Source organism: Perna viridis, chromosome 7 (assembly GCF_037379345.1).
Source record: "Perna viridis isolate PV_CMFRI_1.1 ecotype Kerala chromosome 7, ASM3737934v1, whole genome shotgun sequence".
Lineage (NCBI taxonomy): Eukaryota > Metazoa > Mollusca > Bivalvia > Mytilida > Mytilidae > Perna > Perna viridis.
Genome location: NC_142451.1, coordinates 8647675 through 8667475, shown reverse-complemented (window position 1 = coordinate 8667475; position 19801 = coordinate 8647675). Strand labels below are relative to the sequence as shown.

General features: G+C 32.9%; 1 protein-coding gene across 1 annotated transcript; it reads right to left on the bottom strand.

Moving 5' to 3' along the window:
- Positions 1–8770: 8770 nt before the first annotated feature.
- LOC148611198 (calcium channel flower-like) lies at positions 8771–19007 on the bottom strand. The gene is made up of 5 exons (XM_088591471.1): positions 18801–19007; positions 15486–15558; positions 14574–14699; positions 13351–13458; positions 8771–12799 (listed from the first exon to the last, which is right to left on the bottom strand). Exons 1-5 carry the CDS (start codon positions 18892–18894, stop codon positions 12679–12681), a joined length of 522 nt encoding a protein of 173 aa, XP_088447597.1. The 5' UTR covers positions 18895–19007; the 3' UTR covers positions 8771–12678.
- Between the last annotated feature and the right edge of the window lie 794 nt (positions 19008–19801).

Sequence of the window (19801 nt, the reverse complement as noted above, 5' to 3'; positions counted from 1 at the left end):
AGGAAACCATACACAAATCACCCTGGTCCACCAGGTTGGAGGTTGGGCAAGGTAGCAATCTCCCCTTCCCGTAAAACAAAGCTGATTAAGAACTGAAAAAACTGAAACAAGGACTAGAAAAAAAACTCGAATATTCTCGGATGTACCAGAATACCAGCAACACTCTGCACATATGACTGGGATCTGTGAAAGCCTAATGGAAGCTGATCTTACAAAGAGTATCCTGAATACGAGAATAAAACTCGGATTAGGATTTGAGTGTTCATATTATGTATGAAACACGAAAACAAGCTCAGGTATTACGTGAAATGAAATTAAAAAAAAAAAAAAAAAAAAAGCTACACATAATAGGCGTAAGTGAATGTAGATGGACAGGGTTTGGTAAGAACACGACCCATACAGGAGAAACAATACTTAGCTCTGGAAGACAGGACAACAAACATCAAGGAGGAGTGGCCATCAAACTCCATATTAAACAAGCTTCAAAATCACTGATAGAATATTATCCTACTACCGAACGGAGATATAACACCAAACCAATCAAAACAACAATCATACAAGTATACCCACCAACAAACGAAGCTAAAGCCAAAACGGAATTCTGTGAAACATTACAAGCAGAAATAGAAAAAAAACGTTCCAACATATGACATCACAATCGTAATGGGAGAATTTAACGTTAATCTAAGTGACAACGGTAATGGATTTGAGAGAATAATTGGGAAACATGGTTGTGGAAGTATGAATGAGAACGGAGAACATCTGCTTGAGTTCTGTGGAATTAACAATCTTGTCGTAGGAGGAACATTTTTTTTTCACACAAAGATATAAACTTACATGAGTTTCACCATGAGGAAGAACATCAACTCAGATTGATCACTATTGATAAATGGAAAATGGAGAAGGTCCCTTCAAGATGTGAGAATAAGGCAAGGAGCCGATGTAGGAAGTGGTCACCATCTTGTCACAGCTTATATCAAACTGAAACGTCAAAAGTCAACATCCCAAACAGAGTGAAAAAGTATGACACTGATAAGTTAAAGATAGAATAAGTTCGAACGAGTTCAACACAGAACTTAGAAACTGATATCAGCTGTTAGAAAATAGAAATGGGGATGACTCAGACTTGGTAGAGGAACACTGATATCAGGTAGAAGAAATATACAGCGAGGCTAGTGAGAAGGTCTTTGGGATTCAAAAGTGTGGATCACACGATCAACTTGGAAGACTATTGACAAAAGAAAACAATTTAAGACAGATTGGAGGGACAATACTCCAATATCAACAAGGTAGTAAAGAAACCCACCAGGAAAGATCGGCAAAACTTTGTGGAAGACATGGCAAAAGAAGCTTAAAAGACCGCTTCTGACCAGAGAATGGGGGATGTAATCCAAATAACAAATAATAATAATTATGTGGAAAGAGAAATAATTTCAATATGTCATTAAGGAACAAACAAGGCACACTATTGAAATCAGAAAAAAAAGAAAACAAGATGGATGGAGCATTTCAAAGAGTTCTAAAAAGACCTGACCCTGAAGCAACACCTGATATTACAGAGGCTAAGACAGACTTATATATCAATTTAGAAACACCAACCAAGGAAGAACTATTGAAAGCAATTATAAGTTTGAAAAACAACAAGGCCCTTGGAAAAGATAAGCTAGCTATCAGCAGAAATTTTTAAAGCAGATCCATCCTTAACTGCTGATATATTACTTCCACTATTCCAAAAAAAATTGACAAAGTATAACCATACCAAGAACCTGGAAGACATAAGGTAACATCATCAAGCTACCAAAAAAAGTGATCTCTCTAACTGTAACAACTGGAAAGGCATCACCTTACACTCAATACCGAACTAAGTGTTCAGATAGACTGAAAATAAAGACTGCTGTTGGCAATCAACTGAGAAAAGAACCAGCAGGATTTAGAAAAGGAACGAGCTGCTGTGCCCAAATATTTGTACTCAGAAACACTATCGAGCAATCAACAGAATGGCATAGACAACTGATAATAAATTTCATTGACTTTGAAAAAGCTTTCGATTTCATAAACAGAAACAGCTTATGGTAAGTATTAAGGGATTATGGTATTCCATTGAAGATAGTCCAACTTATCCAACTTTTTACGCAGAATTTAGATTCTTCGTTGGAAACACAACTGACACCAGTTTCCTTGTGTAATGTTTTCTGTCCTCTTCATAATACCAATTGACTGGGTTATGAGATCAAGCCTAAGTGAAGGAAACACCGCGATATTAGATGGACCTTATTTACACATCTAGAAGATTTAGATTAAGCAGTTGATCTTGCCTAACTGCATCTACAGAAAAACATGAAAGACAAAACAACAATTGTACAATGCAGCTTCAATAGGTCTAAACATCAACACCAAGTAACCCGAAGTGATATGGCCCTAAGAGTTCCTCCTGATACTGAAGTAAATGGAAACCATCCAGAATGCTCTCTGGCATTCATATACCTAGGAAGCACTGTAACATCTGACGGTGGTGCTAACAAAGATATCCAATCAAGAATAGAAAAGGGAAGAGGTGTATTTGTTAAACTCCGGAACATCTGGAAATCCTGTTATCAGTAGGACAAGCAATATAAAGATATACAACAGCTGTGTCCTCTCTGTTCTCCTATATGGAGCAGAATGTTGGAGAGAGACATCAGAAAGTTCTCTACTTTCCATAACGGATGATTGAGAATGATAATTAAGACACTTTGATCCCGTAAGATCATTAACACGGAGCTACACCAACCAACATGGTCTGACATGTACTTTTAAAAAGAAAAGGGGTGGATTGACCACGTTTTAAGAAAACCTGCTGATGACTTAGCCAGAGTAGCACTAAATGGACACCAGAAGGGAAGAAAAAAGGGACGTCCAAAAACAAACATGGAGAGGAACGGTATAGAAGCAGAGATGAAAGAGCATGGTTACAGCTGGGGAGATTTGGAAAAAAAGCACACACCAGAGATGAATGGAGACTACTAGTCCTTGCCCTATGTGTCCTCGGGCATAACAAGGACTAGGTAGGTAGATATAGGCCAGTCTTTCACTGTCGGTTTCGTTATATTGATGATGTATTATCTCTGAATAGTCCTAATTTGATTTCAATGTTTACTAGCATTAGATCTACCTAAAATGAACTTGAAATTAAAGAGACCGTGTCTGTCCTGTCTGCGATTTGTACACGGACTTTCCTTGTAGATTAAGGATACTCGTACTATCAAAAGTGCTTTTAAGTCAAGGGTGTATTGATATCATCAATACAGAAATCACAATTAGATTGACCGATATATATGATGATACAAGTTTGCAGGTCTTACCGAACAAAACAGATCTTGTACAGAACAGCTCATCTAGGTTGTGGTATTATGTAGGATAGATGATCAAATCAATGATACAAGACACATCAAATAAAGATCAAAATGATGTCAATTCTGAAAAAGGAATAAATGTAGAAAATGATCAAAGTATAATTATGCTTAGGTTAATCATTTGGCGACAAAGTGAATTGTACATAAGATCGAAGTATAAGGTTATATGAAAAATCATATTTAAGTTGATTAAATGGAGTCATGGAGATGTAAGAGTATGAACTAAACATTTTTATCGGGACTGACGCCGACGTATTTTTTCAAAGGTTCAAATTAGTGGTAGTCCGAGGTCTGGAATGCTGGACTATTGAAGTTTCATTTATCTACCATAATTTACTTTTACTCTAATTGGGGACCTTTCACTTTCTTCGTGTGGATCTTCCATTTAGGATGCAAAAATGTTTAAGACCTTTTGGAATCAAATGCTAAAGGTCATCCTGTCATTGGTGTACATTGTTGTATATCGCCAAGTATAGGAAGATGTAAATGAGTATTACTTTTTAAAAATCCACAAATTCTCACCGCAGAATATATTTTATAGAATTTGGCTTCATTATACTAGGTTTTAAACTCGTTTGTTCGAAATGTGTCACCTGCCCAAAAGTAATAAATAACAGAAATGAACAGTAGAAATGCAACCTTTGGGACACAAAGATTAGAAATTAAAGTTTTATACGAATTTCTTTTATAATTTGTTTCCTTTTGTCATATGTATTTGCTACTAGCGACAATTCTATATCTAAATATGTTTACACACTACAGCAGATCAAATCATTAAAATCATTTTAATGAAATAAGCTGTTACAAAAACGGCCTTAATAGCAATTTTACCAATATAATAAATTACTCTGCTTGTTGATCCGAAGTGTCAACAATGAGGACAACCGTCAAGAAATGAACAATACACATTCGTTCCATTTCAAAAAAGAAGCATGCCGTCCCAAAGAACCACTTCAATTTACATGAACCGTATTTAACAATCAAATTACAGATCTCTAATTACTTTAAAGGGATTAATTTACCAAAATGTGTATCGCCATAAATTGATCTATTGTTCGCATTCGTTGGTAGATTGAAAGTTCATTCGTTAATCTTGTTTCTCAACCGAGATTTAGAGAATAGACTATTTAACAGTAGTGGCAATGCCTTGATCACAGTGTACTAATACATATAAACTAAACCTATATGATTGTCAGGAAGCATAGGAAGTATTTTAATACCTTTTGTAAACTGGCAGATTAATTAAATCGATTACTGTAATGTAGTGATTTTAAATATTTAATTCGTTGGAGTGCCATAAACACTTACTGCTTGGATATTTTTGGTGGTGTAGGAAGTCTAGACGATAAAATGGGTGAATTTCAGACATCTTTCAATAAAATTCTATCTCGGGATATAAAACACATATACAGCGGTTTCCCACAAACGTTGATGATGCGACATTCTGCTATATATCCTTCTCTAGAACAATTACGTCAGAAAGAAGATAGTCACGATTTGAAATTGGGAGTATTGAAGTATTCTGAATATGATGAAAACTACGGATGTATGATTCCACGGGCACCTGCTTTCCGCAATCTCTCAAGATATGAATTTGATGACATGGTCAACCGAGTAAGAAAGCCAACGGTGGCTAGTAAAGGTATTACAAACACAAGTGATAATAAAACGATGATCGAAAAGGAGAAAACAAATCCACAGTTCTTGGGATTAAAGAGAGAGGCAACAGATATCGAAGAACTTAACACTAGATTAAACCGCCCGACAAAAATTAGCCAAATTAGAAACCATCAAACCCAAACTAGACTTGCGGATGTGAGTGTTTGATGGAAAAGGAACTTACACAGCTTCACCAAATGTGAATATGACAGTTTCAATATTCTTCAAGTTTTAACTTATGGATTCGATCTTTTAAACAAGAAGTTATAAAAGTATATTCACAATAGATGCATTGGACAATATTTATATTTTACAACTCATGGATGTTTTAGTAGCTATTTTCAACAAGGAAATATTGGATATTTCAATGAGGCCTTGTTCTAACTGCGTTATCTCTCTAACGACTTTTTTTTCTTTCTCAACCAATGCGTGATAAAATCTAAAGAAACTCACTGCCTTTTATAAGAAATGTACCATCTCACCTAATGACAATCTTATTGAAACAAGACAGAGTTCAATGTTACATTCTGCACATATTCCTGTCTTATCAGACTTTACACTGTGTTTGTCCGTCTTTTCATGTAAAATAGTTTCTTTGTGATGTAAATAGAAAACCCGGTCATAGACCATTGTATTAAAATGTACCTGTATTAACATTCTTTGAGTTCATTGAAATAAAAATACGTAACTATTCATTATATTGAAACTTTAGAGTGTGTTTATGTGACAGTCCAAATCAAAAGATTAGCAAGGGTTATATGATATGTTTAACATCACAAGAAGATGGTAAAATTAACATTGAATATTTTTTCTATCAAAATTAAAAATAAGAATTAACTGTGGAAAACAATTTTAAAAAAGAGTAAAGTACAGTAGTACGGCATATTGATGTATAGCATGTAGGTACCAGTATCGTATTGCATATCCCTGAGTGGGTGTACGTCAAAACATGGATGCTATAAAAATATAGTGCATTTTCTTTTTGCCTCTCTACAAACTAATATTTTCTCAAAAGATATGAACAATGACTTATAAAATAGAGCAAACATCACACTGTAAGATGAAGAACTTTTTTAAAAGAAAATCTAACATAATATCATAAAAATGTTCCACTGAAAAGGTTGGTTTGGTGAGTGCAAAACGAAAGTGAAAGTAGGGAAAATGGCTATTTATAGTTCGAGACTACTTTTCTGTCCGATCTTCGTGGACTCACCCCATTTTCTTTGCGGGAAATTATTTTTTCACATGTCCTTAGAAATGCTACGTAAGTGAAAGTTTTATTGAATCAATTTACATATTTTTTAAAAAATCCTAAAAATATGCACTTCATTATAGAAGTCTATGGGAAAATTAATACGATACTGAGACCTGTAGTGCTGTACAAGCCTTAGACCAAGACCTAAAAATGGATTTTTTCTCGTTTATTCCATCTGGAGAAGTTGTTTGTAATTCCTTCATCCAAAAGCTTTCCCGAGACACCCTTTTACATGTTGACCAGTTTTTATGATGTTCTATGATCGCAACAACAATGTTATGGAGATCCTCCTGGGTGTGTCCGGCGGACCTAAGATGGCGACTTAGAGGGAGGTCTGGTTTGCATGTGTAGTCACTGCGATGACCATTCATACGCCTGTTGAAACGTTGTTCTGTTTCGCCAACGTACTGCATACCTCATCGGCACTGGAGAAGGTATATGGTATTTTCGGTTTTTCAAGTCACGTCGCAAAAAATGGCAAATTTCTTACCAGTGCAGTAGCTTTTAAACGTTTTGGTGTGCAGTATCTGGCTACAGGTTTTACATCTTTTATCTCCACACGGTCGACACTGGCCCGTTGTATTTTGTTTGGGCTGAGATGAAATCTCTGCTCTTACTAGGGCATCTCTTAGGCTCCTAGGTCTACGGAATGCCAGGACCGGGGCCTCAGGAAAGAGCTTTGAGACCTTAGGATGTTTTTGAACGTCTTCCCAATTTGAATACAGTAGCTGCGAGAGTTTCCCAAAGGCTGGATGGTATGTAAGCACAAAAGGAACCCTTTTGTTCTTTTTCTTAGGGTTGTACTCAATGAGATCTTTACGGCTGATGTTGTTAGCACGTTCAAATCCCCGATCTATATCTGTTGATTTATAGCCACGCGATAACAAATGATCACAGAGTTCATCTAAAGGTTTGTTGGTGGTATCGTCGGATGAGCAAATGCGCCAAATGTGAAGTGCCTGGCTAACAATGATTCAGGTTAAGAATGTTCTATAGAATTCACAGAAAAGACGTCTATATTTAAAGACAACATTAAAATATGACAAACTTTTCCCCTACATGTATTCAAGGAATAATTTGTAGGGCGAATATATTTTACCACGGATTGAACCAATTTAATAATTCTGTTTCATTAATGAAAAAAAAATTAATGATTTTGTCAAATCATTTAGTCTTCAAAATCTCCCAAGGTTCAACTTAAAATACTGTGAGCAAGCTCACAAAGAGAATAGGATGCAGCTCTGCTTTCAATGAAGCCAAGTTTGTTGAATTATCTCCCTTTTTATGCATTGAACAAAAATAGTATGCATTCACACAAATCTACAATTTCAATCATTATCTCTTGAGTGGTTTAGGAGGAGTAAAGCTTACAAATATTGTTCATGTAAAACCCTAAATTAGATAATCTCCCTGTGAAGCTCATTGACAATAATAATTTGTAATAAAAACCCATAAGTTCGATTTTTTCTCCCTGGAGGCCGCCAAAAATAATTTTATTTCTCTATACGCATTACACAAATGGTGCCTAACTTTCCTATAAATTTCCATCAAAACCCCATAAGCAGGTTAGGAGGAGTTGGGCTTGCAAGGTTTTAACAGGTAAAGCCCTGAGTTTAATTATCTCCTTTCAGATTCCTCCAGTAATAACTACATTTCTTCATACATATCTATCTACAGTAAATGCACAACCATCCTGTAAAATCTTATCAGAGTCCCTTGATTGGTTTTGCAAAATATGTGGACAGATAGACAGGATGATTCCTTCATACCCCCAACTTTGATTGAGGTGGGCATAAAGACCTATAAATAAAAATTGCTAGGGCAGTAATTCTTAAAAGAGTCATGGAAATTAATCCTACCATTTAGTAATACTAAAGTTTTGTAATCTGAATTAGAATTGTTTTTATGTTTGCCACATTTTAAACCACATAATTCTAGCAGTACTGATTTTATAGATGTTGACATTTTCTTCCATTAATAAGAAGGGTAACGAACAAAATCACCTAAATGATGAAATCTTAGACAGTAGTCAGAAGTAATTGTCTAAAAATAAAGTCTCTATAACAAATAGCAATATCAAGGTAGAAAGGCTGCAATGTTCCTGACTTGGTAGACATTTCTAAAAGAAATGTGGGTAAAACCAGGTTTAATAGTGCCCTAAACCTCTTGCTTCAATTATGGTTAATCATTTCCAGTATTTTTCAACACAAATGGGCAGCATCAAATTAATTGCCACCAGTCAAAATTGGTAAAACAAGTAGCCAAAACAGTACAGATGATATGAACAATTTATATGTGAAAATAAAAAAAAAAGAAATACACTAAATATGTTAATCCTAGCCACACATTTCAAAAAAGTCTTCAACTGTGTGTCCATATCATACCCAAACATGTGTAAAATGCTGATTTGCCTTGATGTTGCCATTTGTTGTATGGATTTTCTGTTTTTTTAGTAATAACAGAGTTTACCTATCAGACTGGTATTTTAATATTCCCCTTTATCAAATGTACAATAACCTATACACCATTCAGCTTCTGTGGTACCAAAATACTTTGAGTAACTGACACTCTTCTATTGGAGTAATGAAGGAAATATATATAGAGAAAAAAAATAAGTAAAAATTTCTTTATACTTAAGTTCAGAATACTCAGAAAAACTACAACTGATAAGAGAAATATATATAGAAGGAAAATTCTTATCTCACTTTAGGCACAAGTTTGTGAATACTCAAATCCCTTTTTCATTAAATTTAGGCCTTTTAGTACTCCTACAATGGTAAAAGCCAACAGGAATACTCATAATAAACTAAAAAAGTTCAAAATCCAAGACACAACCTAATTTGGCTAAATAATAAAATCAGAACCAGTATTGTAAATGTAAATAACTTTAACAATGGTATGGGAACCCTTAAAGACCCTTTGACATTTCTCTTATCTGATTAAGTTTTCTTATACAATATGTGATGTCCCAAAAAATACACAAACAGAAATAAAACATCAACTATTTAAAAACTTAATACATAACTATCAACAATATAACATATACACAATTATCAAGAATCCCTCACATAAACAAACTAAACGCAACAATTAAGAATGAAAACATGTCGATGTGACAGTAATGCCTATTTTCCAGACATCATAATTGGCATTAATTATTCAATCTCTTTTTCATAAGGAGCTGCAAAAAAAAACCAATGCCATAATAGGCAGCAAAAATACAGGTGAACCTGTAGACAAAGTTAGATCCGGGGTATGGCCAGGAGTTGGATCTCCTTTTTTTGGACAATTTTGTTATTTAGGAAAAAATTTAGCAAACTGAGATAGCCTTAAACCCCCTTCTTAATTTTATCTGGATCTGCCCATGACATACAAAAACTTAAATATTAAGTTAAACTTATCTTAACAACTACCTTTATTCGGCAATAATTCAGACTTAAAAGACCATGTTTTAGATATTTAAAAAATGTAAAATTAACCAGTACACAAAAACCAATTCAGATAAGTGACTATGTTCCAAACATTTTAGATAAGGTAACTATGAAAGAAGGTTGTCATTTAGATTTAGAGTTATTAAATCCCTCTATTTCTACTTTTAGAGTTCACTAAATCATGTTTATCCTTCCCTTATGCCTTTACAGTACATGCCAATCAACTATTTTAGTTTATTAATAATAAATAACAAAAATAAATTAAACTTAAAATAACAAGGTCACATGATAGTCATCATTGTGATATACAGTACACTAATCCATAGAGATACAATGACATTCCAAATATTCAAGATCTAATTAAAAAGTATATGAAAATGACCATAAGGTCAAAGGTCAGGCAAGGGGGTCATATTAAGGTCTTCTTGGTATAAGCATGACACATCCACTTGTAAAGTTCTAAGGACTAGGTCAGAAGACAACAGTGGGGCATTAGTGGAACATTAAGTGATACCCTGCAACGTTACAGTGAAAAAAATGGGGGTGGTAAAATGTTGGAAATTATCTTCAAAACTATATTTTGGACTTTGCTGAAAATTAAACTCTTTAATTTAATGGTACTAAACAACTGTGCAAAGTTAAAAAAAAATATTTATTGATCCATTCTCAATCTGGATAGCTTCAGGGGACAGAAGGACTCACAACTTTACTAAGGGTATCATATAATACCTCACCAGGTGGGGTATAAAAAAAGTTCAACAAACATTTGTGAAATAATACAAGGAGTAAATGTCCAATAAAACTTCCCTGAAGGAAAGATAAAACAAGGTAAAATATATTACAGTGAAAAGATGTACAAAACTGGTTCCATATTTTTTCATGAGATCAAATTCTTTAGTAAGGTCCCTTTGTAGTGAATCTGCTGTTGATAATACATGGTCTATGGCACTAAACAAACCATTTATGTTGCTTTTAGTCTTTGTCAATAGTTAGGCAGAATTCAACATTAGTATCACATTTGATTAAAAAGTCCAATTTCATAAACTATTAATGCAGGTAATTATTTCTGAATTGGAGCAGATTATATTCCCTAAACTAATATTGCACCATTGTCTATAGTATACACACTTCTTCAGTAAGTAAAACACCCAACTTTTAAGTACGTATCATCTACAATTGTAATACATATGTGAGGTTTCTATTCATTTGAATGGAAACATATAACTTATGGTAGGATTATAGTAGCTGTGTGATGATTATGGCAATTTTTATAATACAAAGTGAAACCTGTCTCACATAATCAACCAGAAAATTATGATGAACTAAATACCAATATTGATAAAATATTGCAAGTAAAACAAACATATTAAGGACAGATAAATAGTTTCAGATTATAAAAGATTCTGAAGTACTAAAGCATCATAATTGACAGGTTGATACTGAACATAAGACCTGAAGTGAGTGAAAGATGGTCAGGGGTGGATCCAAATTGCAAAGTGGGGGTTTAAGGTATTTGAAACCCCTCTTTTAATGAAAAAGTTTATGTCCAAAATCTGGGTAAAAATAAACAAATAATAGCCTGGAACTTCCCTTTCCAAATTTTCTGGATTTACACCTGGGAAAAAATCCACCACTTTGACAGTGTATTTTCACTATTTCTTTATATCAGAATTAAGAAATGCAGGCCATGTTTGCTATATAGTTTTGTTTTACTTTTAAATGCACTGCAAATGAACAATTCAATTAAATCAATTCATCTATTATTCTACCAAAAATTACATTAAGACAAAATGAGTGTCAATACTTCAAAAGGGAACATAAACAGTTAACGAGTACTGTTAAATAGGGGGTTTGTGACAATGTTTCAGATTTTGTCTGATTCTTACAAAGACTAGTATTTAAAAAATTCCATTCAATAGATATTGATTAATCATAATTTTAATGGCTTCAATCCATAACCAAGATTCTGATTTTTTTAATCATTAAACTATTTAATAAAAATGTGATTCTAAAATTAAACTCCTATAATTGTTACTTCAATACACTGATTTTAAATAGCAAAGGATATCAAAGACAATATGTAACAGATCTCATGATTAGAGACTGTAGTATTAACTTATATAATAATCTAGCAAAATCAATGAAACCTGTGGCATATGCATTATTTTTACAACAGATATTATTGGCCAGTGGCCGATCCAGGGGGTCTCTCTTTACCAAAATGAGCAAATAAAAGCCTGGACCCCCTTTTCAAAATTTCTGGATCTGCCCCTGATTAGTCCTAGACCTGACTTGTGCACCATAAAAAAGGATTATAATTACTGTGTAATCATGGAGTCATAATACAATTTCATTGAATCACCAATATATAAAATTAATACACATACTGTAAACTCAGATATTATTGCTTGGGTTCTAACATTTCTTCACTAAACATTATTTTAGTTCTTCATTTTTCTTGGGAAACTTTAACCATCTCATTTGATGACATTTCATTAGAAATTTTACTATCCCCAACACAATTTTTCTCAATTTACAGTATTTAAATAAAATAAATAAATTATCTTCACAACTGACCACTACCTATGCAATGCCCAATAATGTAGACTAGATATGAAATATGAATGATGTAATGGTACATGTATAATAATAAACATGTGCATAATTATGTGAAATACTGTATACCTCTTTGCATGAGTGAATGTATGATACATAAATATTTGTTCTCAACTAAACTTACATACGGTAACAAGGTTTTATTACAATGAAATGTAGTCTAAACAAGATTTCATTTGAGGGAGAACCTTAACAGTGTAAATTTCAAAGTTCATAGACTGTAGTCGGGACTGCATCACCTGTCATGGTCATGCTTTACGTGGAATCTCCATGTCTATATATAACCTCTATTCTCTATAAATATCTGCATTTAAGAATACCCTTGTCATGATTTTCCTGGACTTTCTGGAACATGTAAGTCAACTTTTTGTTCATTGTCTAACAATGTTGTTCCCAGTTCTACATCATCTCCTTTGGCTTTGGCTAACATGGTCTCTCGATCAGCTCTGTAATAGAAAAAATAACATAATTTTCCTTCAAAGATACATGTAGTAGTTGTGATTCTAGGCAATTTTATCATGTTTAAAAAGCTTTGCTGCTGATAATCTTAAACTGCTGCAAACCAAGTTATATCATATAACATGTTCAAGAAAAAGAAACATGCCTTACATAGGTGTGACAATATGCATCATTCTAATCTCTTACAGACTCCATGGGTGTTCCGTGTGTGTGTCTTTGGATTTCTTTATTTTGTCATTTTGATCTATATTTTTTTTTTTTGTTTTACCCACTTGACTGAGAACTGTTAACCCTTTATAAGTTTCGTAAATGTATTTGCAACCTCAACACAATAATTTAGAAAGTCATGAACACAAATCAGAAACCCATTTGAAAACTGCACCTCATTTCATGAATAGGTTGCTTGCACTCTAATTAGGGCATCACAGCCTTACACTCTTCGTTATTTAGTTTTGTCAATATACACAAATTATATCAGGTTTATAAATAAATGATACAATTATACACAAGTACCAATATGACTTTATATTTCACTTACTTTTTTCCTATTGCCATTAAACCATAGACTGCACCAGCTGCAAATACTAAACCACTACCGAATACAGTGGACAGGGAAAAACAGGAAATTATTGGTATTAAGCCTAACCTGAAATCAAGCATAATATTCAATATACAAGTTATGTAATATAACATTTAATCTACCATATGTATACAGTATTACACAACAGTAGATTCTCTTTTATGTGAAGTGGTTTGAATAATTTCTCGACTTTTGTAAATGTAATAAAATTCTGATTTTTAATGTGATAGGTTTTAGTGAGCTAGTTAAAATGTAACTTATACTATTAAAAGGGAAGAAAACATGTCTAGATAAAAAAAAATCAGATCCCATGTAAAATTGTAGAAAACACAAAAAATATGAAATGGTGGATGCATAACAATAAAATTATTCAATGCCCACAGGTTAAAGGGTCACATGAAAATTTCATTACTTATTCTTAATGGACGAAAGTTTGTTGCTTAGTTAAGTTTACCTTATAATTTTCACAACAAAAACACTGTTTCAACTTTCAGCTTTCTTTATAGGTTAACGTTTTAATACAAATTTACTAAAGCTCATTTCAAAATTGTGTACTTTGGACTTTTTACATGAAAATTTAGTTAAGCTTTCTTGATATTATAACCAGTTTATTAAAACAAATAGTGCTTAAAGTATTGATTGAAAGGTGTACATGTTGCACTCATCTTAAATTTAATTTGAAAGCTAAAAACCAATCTCCTTATGAAAATTAAGAATAATGATGATTACATAAAACAAAAATAACCTTTGTAACTTCAATAGAATTGTAAATGAAAGGGTTGGTTTTAATATTAAATCAAGATTGCTATACATACATACATTTAATGTAGAACTTATGTGTTTACCGTACATTTAAATTGAACTCATTATATTGTTACCTACAGCAGATCCAGAGACGGGTACAAGAGGTTGGCACCCCATTTTTATTTAAAATTGTTCATTTTCAGGTGTGAAATTGTCAAAAAATGGCAAGTAATTTCCTAGCACCCCCTTTTTTTGGTGAACCTTGACTGCCACCCCTCCTTTTCCAAGACTTGAAGTGTCTGGATCTGGCCCTGTATTACCACTTGAACCATTTTATTATTGCATGTAATTGTTCTGTATATATACCACTGTTTCTTCTTTGGTTGGTCAGAATAAAGCATATAAAAGGTAGTACAAGTTACGTGTAGTATACTCACACACAATATGTAACAGCTTTCTGCCAATATGGACGATTTTCTGAAAAATTTCCTACTTTATCAGCAAAGTCAATAAACTGACAACAACATGGTGCCTCAAATACCGTCACTACAAAACCTATAAATCTAGAACATAATAAAACATCAGAATTGAAACCAACTCCCAATACATAATGGTGGGCTGTAAAATTTACATTGTCCATACCTTGAAAATAGAGTAACATTTATTACATTTGTTTTGCTTGCAGCCAAAGTATTGAGTGTCTGTCTAGTTATTGTCTTGTCTCATCTTGTTGGTTGCACATCTCTTTTAACAAAACATACAAAAACAGTGTTCTAGGGTTCCACTTTCCAGTCACCCAGGGAAAGTATAATTGGTATGGGAAAGTTTTATATTCTGTTCCTTTTTTCCTTTGGCAAGTACAAAGCTTGAATTTCTGAAAGGAGTTATTTAAAAGTATGGAAAGCAGACTTTAATTTGGTCAAGTTAAATTTCATCTGAAGTTTTCCTATGGAAACCTAAAATTTTCAAAAAATCCTAGAACACTGAAAAGGTGCCTTTATTCAAGGATTGGTTTGTGTTTTTATTTTGTTGTTTTTTTTTGTGTGCAAAATGCCTGTTTTCTCATCTGGCTTATAAACGCTTTCTGCTAATTGTCAATCCTTCCTGCATACATTTCACTTGATGTATCTTTTTGGTAATGGCATTACTTAAGAAATATTTTACTTCATACATTTTTATAATGCACAGCATCTTTAAAGGTGAAGAAGGCTTTATCAAATACTCTTTTTCTGTTTTATTGGTGTTAATAAAACTTAAATGACATCTGTCTCAAAAACAAAACAACATTTCTTCTTAAAATCAAATTACATGTACATGTAGCAGAACACAATAAAGTTATATTCACTCACATTTGAAGAACTCCAGCTAATACACAAATTGCTGAGAAACTAACACAGGTGACTACTCCAGTTGCCATGGCCACTGCAAATAAAAAACACATCACACGTCATATTATTTCAATGTACATCATAATAACAAATGTCATGTTACAGCTATGGGAAAAAGTTTGGGGAAAATTACTTTAAAAAGTCAAGAGTTCTATAAGGGCATTGTATACCAGTAAATATACATGTACAGGACATAGTAATCAAGGGAACCAAGATTCTAGCAGAAATCAAAATACTGTAATCCTGGGCAAAGACCAGACATGGAAAACAGACACACACAAAAAAGAACATAAAATAACTAAAATAATATATACAAAGAAACAAATTAAATGAGCAACTCTGACTGCACTAAAAACTGGAGCATGTTACCAGGTGCACTGGTAGGGTAGGCTTCCTCAGCTTTTCTAGAAACACCTGCCTAGTTGCTCATAAAATGTCAGGTCCTGGGTAGACGAAAAAGGAAAGGAAAACTACCACACATTGAACAAATCAGTTTTTATGGTGCAAATGGATACACTGTAATAATCCACGAGTTCATGAAATGACCCTGAAATATTGTAACAATCAAGTGGATGAGGTATCTGAATACATCATAATGGCATGTTTACTACAACTTGTTCTTGCTTGTTTGAATACAATTTTTAGATGCATCTCTGCTTAAAAACTTCCATTATTGTCTTATTTTTGACATAGAATATTAAATGTTTTGCATGAAGTAGTATTTCAATGAACTGGTTGACTGTCAGTACAATATTTAGTTGATAACAAGTCTTGGAAGTAAGCATGTGTGTCCATAGAAAGTGCTTAATCAGGTAACTACTTGAAAGTAATATCATCACCAGTGCCATGATCAGATTTCCATATTTTCCTTTTTTATGTATGAGCATGGAGTTGATAGAATATCATGGTAACCCAATACGGGTTTGTTTTTTAAATAAAGTTGAATCGGAACTAAATCATATAACAAGAAATCTGAAAGAGATATTTTTCATAATTTTCACATGGGCAACTGTCATGACTATCAATACAGTTGAAGTAATGGACAAGAGTAATTAAAGCAATTAAACATTTTACAAGACTTGAAGTGGGTCTATGGTTTTGCTCCTTATTTGGTCACAGAGGTGTGACATTCTTTAGTACAATTTCGTAAGAATTATAGTGGTCTTGACAAGTTTAAGCACAACTATATACAATGTACAAAGACGTACATGTACATGTATACGAAGAATCTGAAAACACAATAAGCTTGTGACATACAGCATAGTGCCATGAATGATTGTCCACATAACTTTACTTTTTATTCAAATATTTATTGTAAAGCTAGCTTACATATACCATAGACTTTAAACAAAGTTAAGTCAAGAAGACAATTTTTTAAATTTTATTTGTTTGATTAGGCTTGATTTTGATTTCAATTTTTTGTTTAAATGCTTCTAAGGGTGCAGCTTACATATGAGATGAGTCAAGCTTGATACAGCCTTGAATTTTGATTGTGAGTAGACATTAGACACAGGATAGAATTTGACCATGATCAAAGTGGCTACTAATTCCAAAACGGTTGGGACCATGATCCAAAATTCAATACTAACCTTCTTTTTGTGCTTTGACAAAAAAATTTATAAACTGAATAACATTGCAGTTATCACATAAAAACCAAGTGTCTTTGGACAGAGAAACTACTGATATGGTTGAGGATATATTAATATACATTGTACCATTATACAACAGAAAAAATATTTGCAGTTGTATGAAAGCAAGAATAATTTTAATGAAAAAGGAAAAACCAACATGAACTTTGTGATTCTAAATCATCAGTGGTTCCAAATAAAGTGTTATGATGCTGGAGATGGCGGAAGAAAAACAGAGAGTGAAATTACCAATTTATTTCATGTGATTTATAAATACATGTATGCTTCTTTTAACCTGGATTACACATCATATGTATATTATTAACTGTGCTCTTATTTGATTTGACATTTATTACTAGGGAATATTTGTACCAGTAATACACTACTTTCTTCATATAATAACAACTTTTAATTGAACCTATACATTTTGTATAATTCTACTTCTTTAGAAGTACCTCATATTTCATCTATTTCTTTTCAATGCCAATTATATTTTATATTTAATTTACATGAACGGTCCTAACAAAATAACACAACTGGCTACTAACTCAATCTAGACAGTAGCAAAAAAGGAAAGTCCAAATAACAAATTGCAATACCAGGGCAAGTCTGGTGGCCATGCAAGAAGCTTATATCCAAACTATCATAAATTTGGTTGTGGGTTTAAAAGTACTACAGAATTTACAATTGTTGACTTGCACATGCATATGCATTCCACAATGTTAAATAAATTGGATCCCAAACAGGATAAATATAGATGCAAAAAGCCAGTAAAGCTCTCTTCAATGTATAGAAATTCTTCTAAAATTCTTCATACTAACCACATGAGAAACTTTCATTCAAGCAAAACATTACATACATGTATTTTGAAGCTTTGAAATACATGTAGTCAAAAACACCACCTAAACAAACAGACAAAATGTTTGAAAAAGTGAATGTAAATTGATTAGAACTACTTAGACATTTTTTAAAAATAAATCTACTTCTGGTTGAAGAGATTGTGATAAACCCTACTTGACCAATAATTTTAGAAATATTTGGAAAGTCCCTTGTTAATAAATGTTCCCTAAAATAAGAATACAAAATATCCCCTACTGAAATGTACAAATACATTTTATGTACATTGTATGCTATCTTGTCAAAACTACTCAAACATTTTGAAGTAAATTCTACGTCCATTTGAAGAAATCTTGAACCCAGCATTTCATGGCATCCCAAAACTGTTTGACAGATTATTTTACAAGTATCTGGAATGTCCCTTACCATAAAATGTTCCCCAAATCGAAGATTATACATGTACAAAAAATCCCCACTGATGAAAATATATTCTAAATAGGTGGTTAATGACATGGTCTACTTTGTTTTAAAGGAACCCTAGTCTTTAATATTTTGCTGGTACTTAAGATTCTGTCTTCCTCATATTATTCGTTGCACTGCTAGTGCTTGACAATGATTTTTCATTATTACGTTCAATCTTGACTTAGGGCAGGCATAACGTACATTATCATACAGTTATTTAATCATTGATTCGAACGATGGTTACTTCTTTATACCTCTAGCACACTCGAGTAAGAATCAATAGCTTTTAAGTAGGCAGGCTTTTCTTTATGCGGAAAATTCACGTCTTATAATTTGTGTAAGTTTTTACCTATTCCTCCAATTGTTCCGACGCCCCTGGCAAGAAATTTCATCCACCAGGCAACTTGCTCTCCTTGCTGATTTGGTTGATTTTGTGAATCCATCTTTAAAGAATGAGAGAAACCGGTAATTTCACGTATCGATTAGAAGATGATGCATAATGTCATGTTTTTGACGTGTTTTGTTGTCAATTTTGCGTATTTCCGGTTTTTATGAGTTGTTTCCCTTTCAAGGGGCAACAGGTCAAATCGCCCCAATTAATGTACGTACCACAACACATCATAACTAATAGGAATATTGTCTAGAATAGATGTGGAGCTCACCAGATATGTTAGGTCTTTGATAGCAAACTTCATATCTAATGTATATTTTTTTCAAAATGTATTTTAAATGAGTATCACAATCAATTTATTTAAGTTTTGTAATAGATATCAAGAAGGTACATCCAGATCTAGCAGTCTTTAATTAAAGGGAATACATATTTCATAGTTACATTTTTCGTTTTTCTACCTGGAGATTAAGGTCAAATTTTCCAATCTATTTCAAATTAACAAAAAAAAAAAAAATCACTGACAACAGATTTTTATTATTATGTAACAATGGCATTCCTTTTCTCAGAAACTAACAGAAACCTACCAGGATATCGTATTGTAAAATGCACACCATTTCTTTTGCCAGTTAGTTCTTTGTCTAACTCAAACATGTGCTCTAACCACAGGAAACTGAATTCTGTGTTGGATTAATACATTCTGAAGCTAATTTGGCAGCATTTTCCTTTGATCTATCGTTTTTTTTCAAACTTTCAAACTTCTGCCAAACCTTATGCATTCATAATGCCTAACAGCCCTGTATTAAGCTGCAGCAATTATAAAAAATGGTAAAAACAAGGCCATAATTGGTCAAGAAGAAATAAGAATATTAATGTTGTTCCAATTTTCTATTATATTAGCCAAAGCTAAAGGGACACCATGCCACAGATAAGTTATCAAGGTATGGGGTTAAAAAAATCTA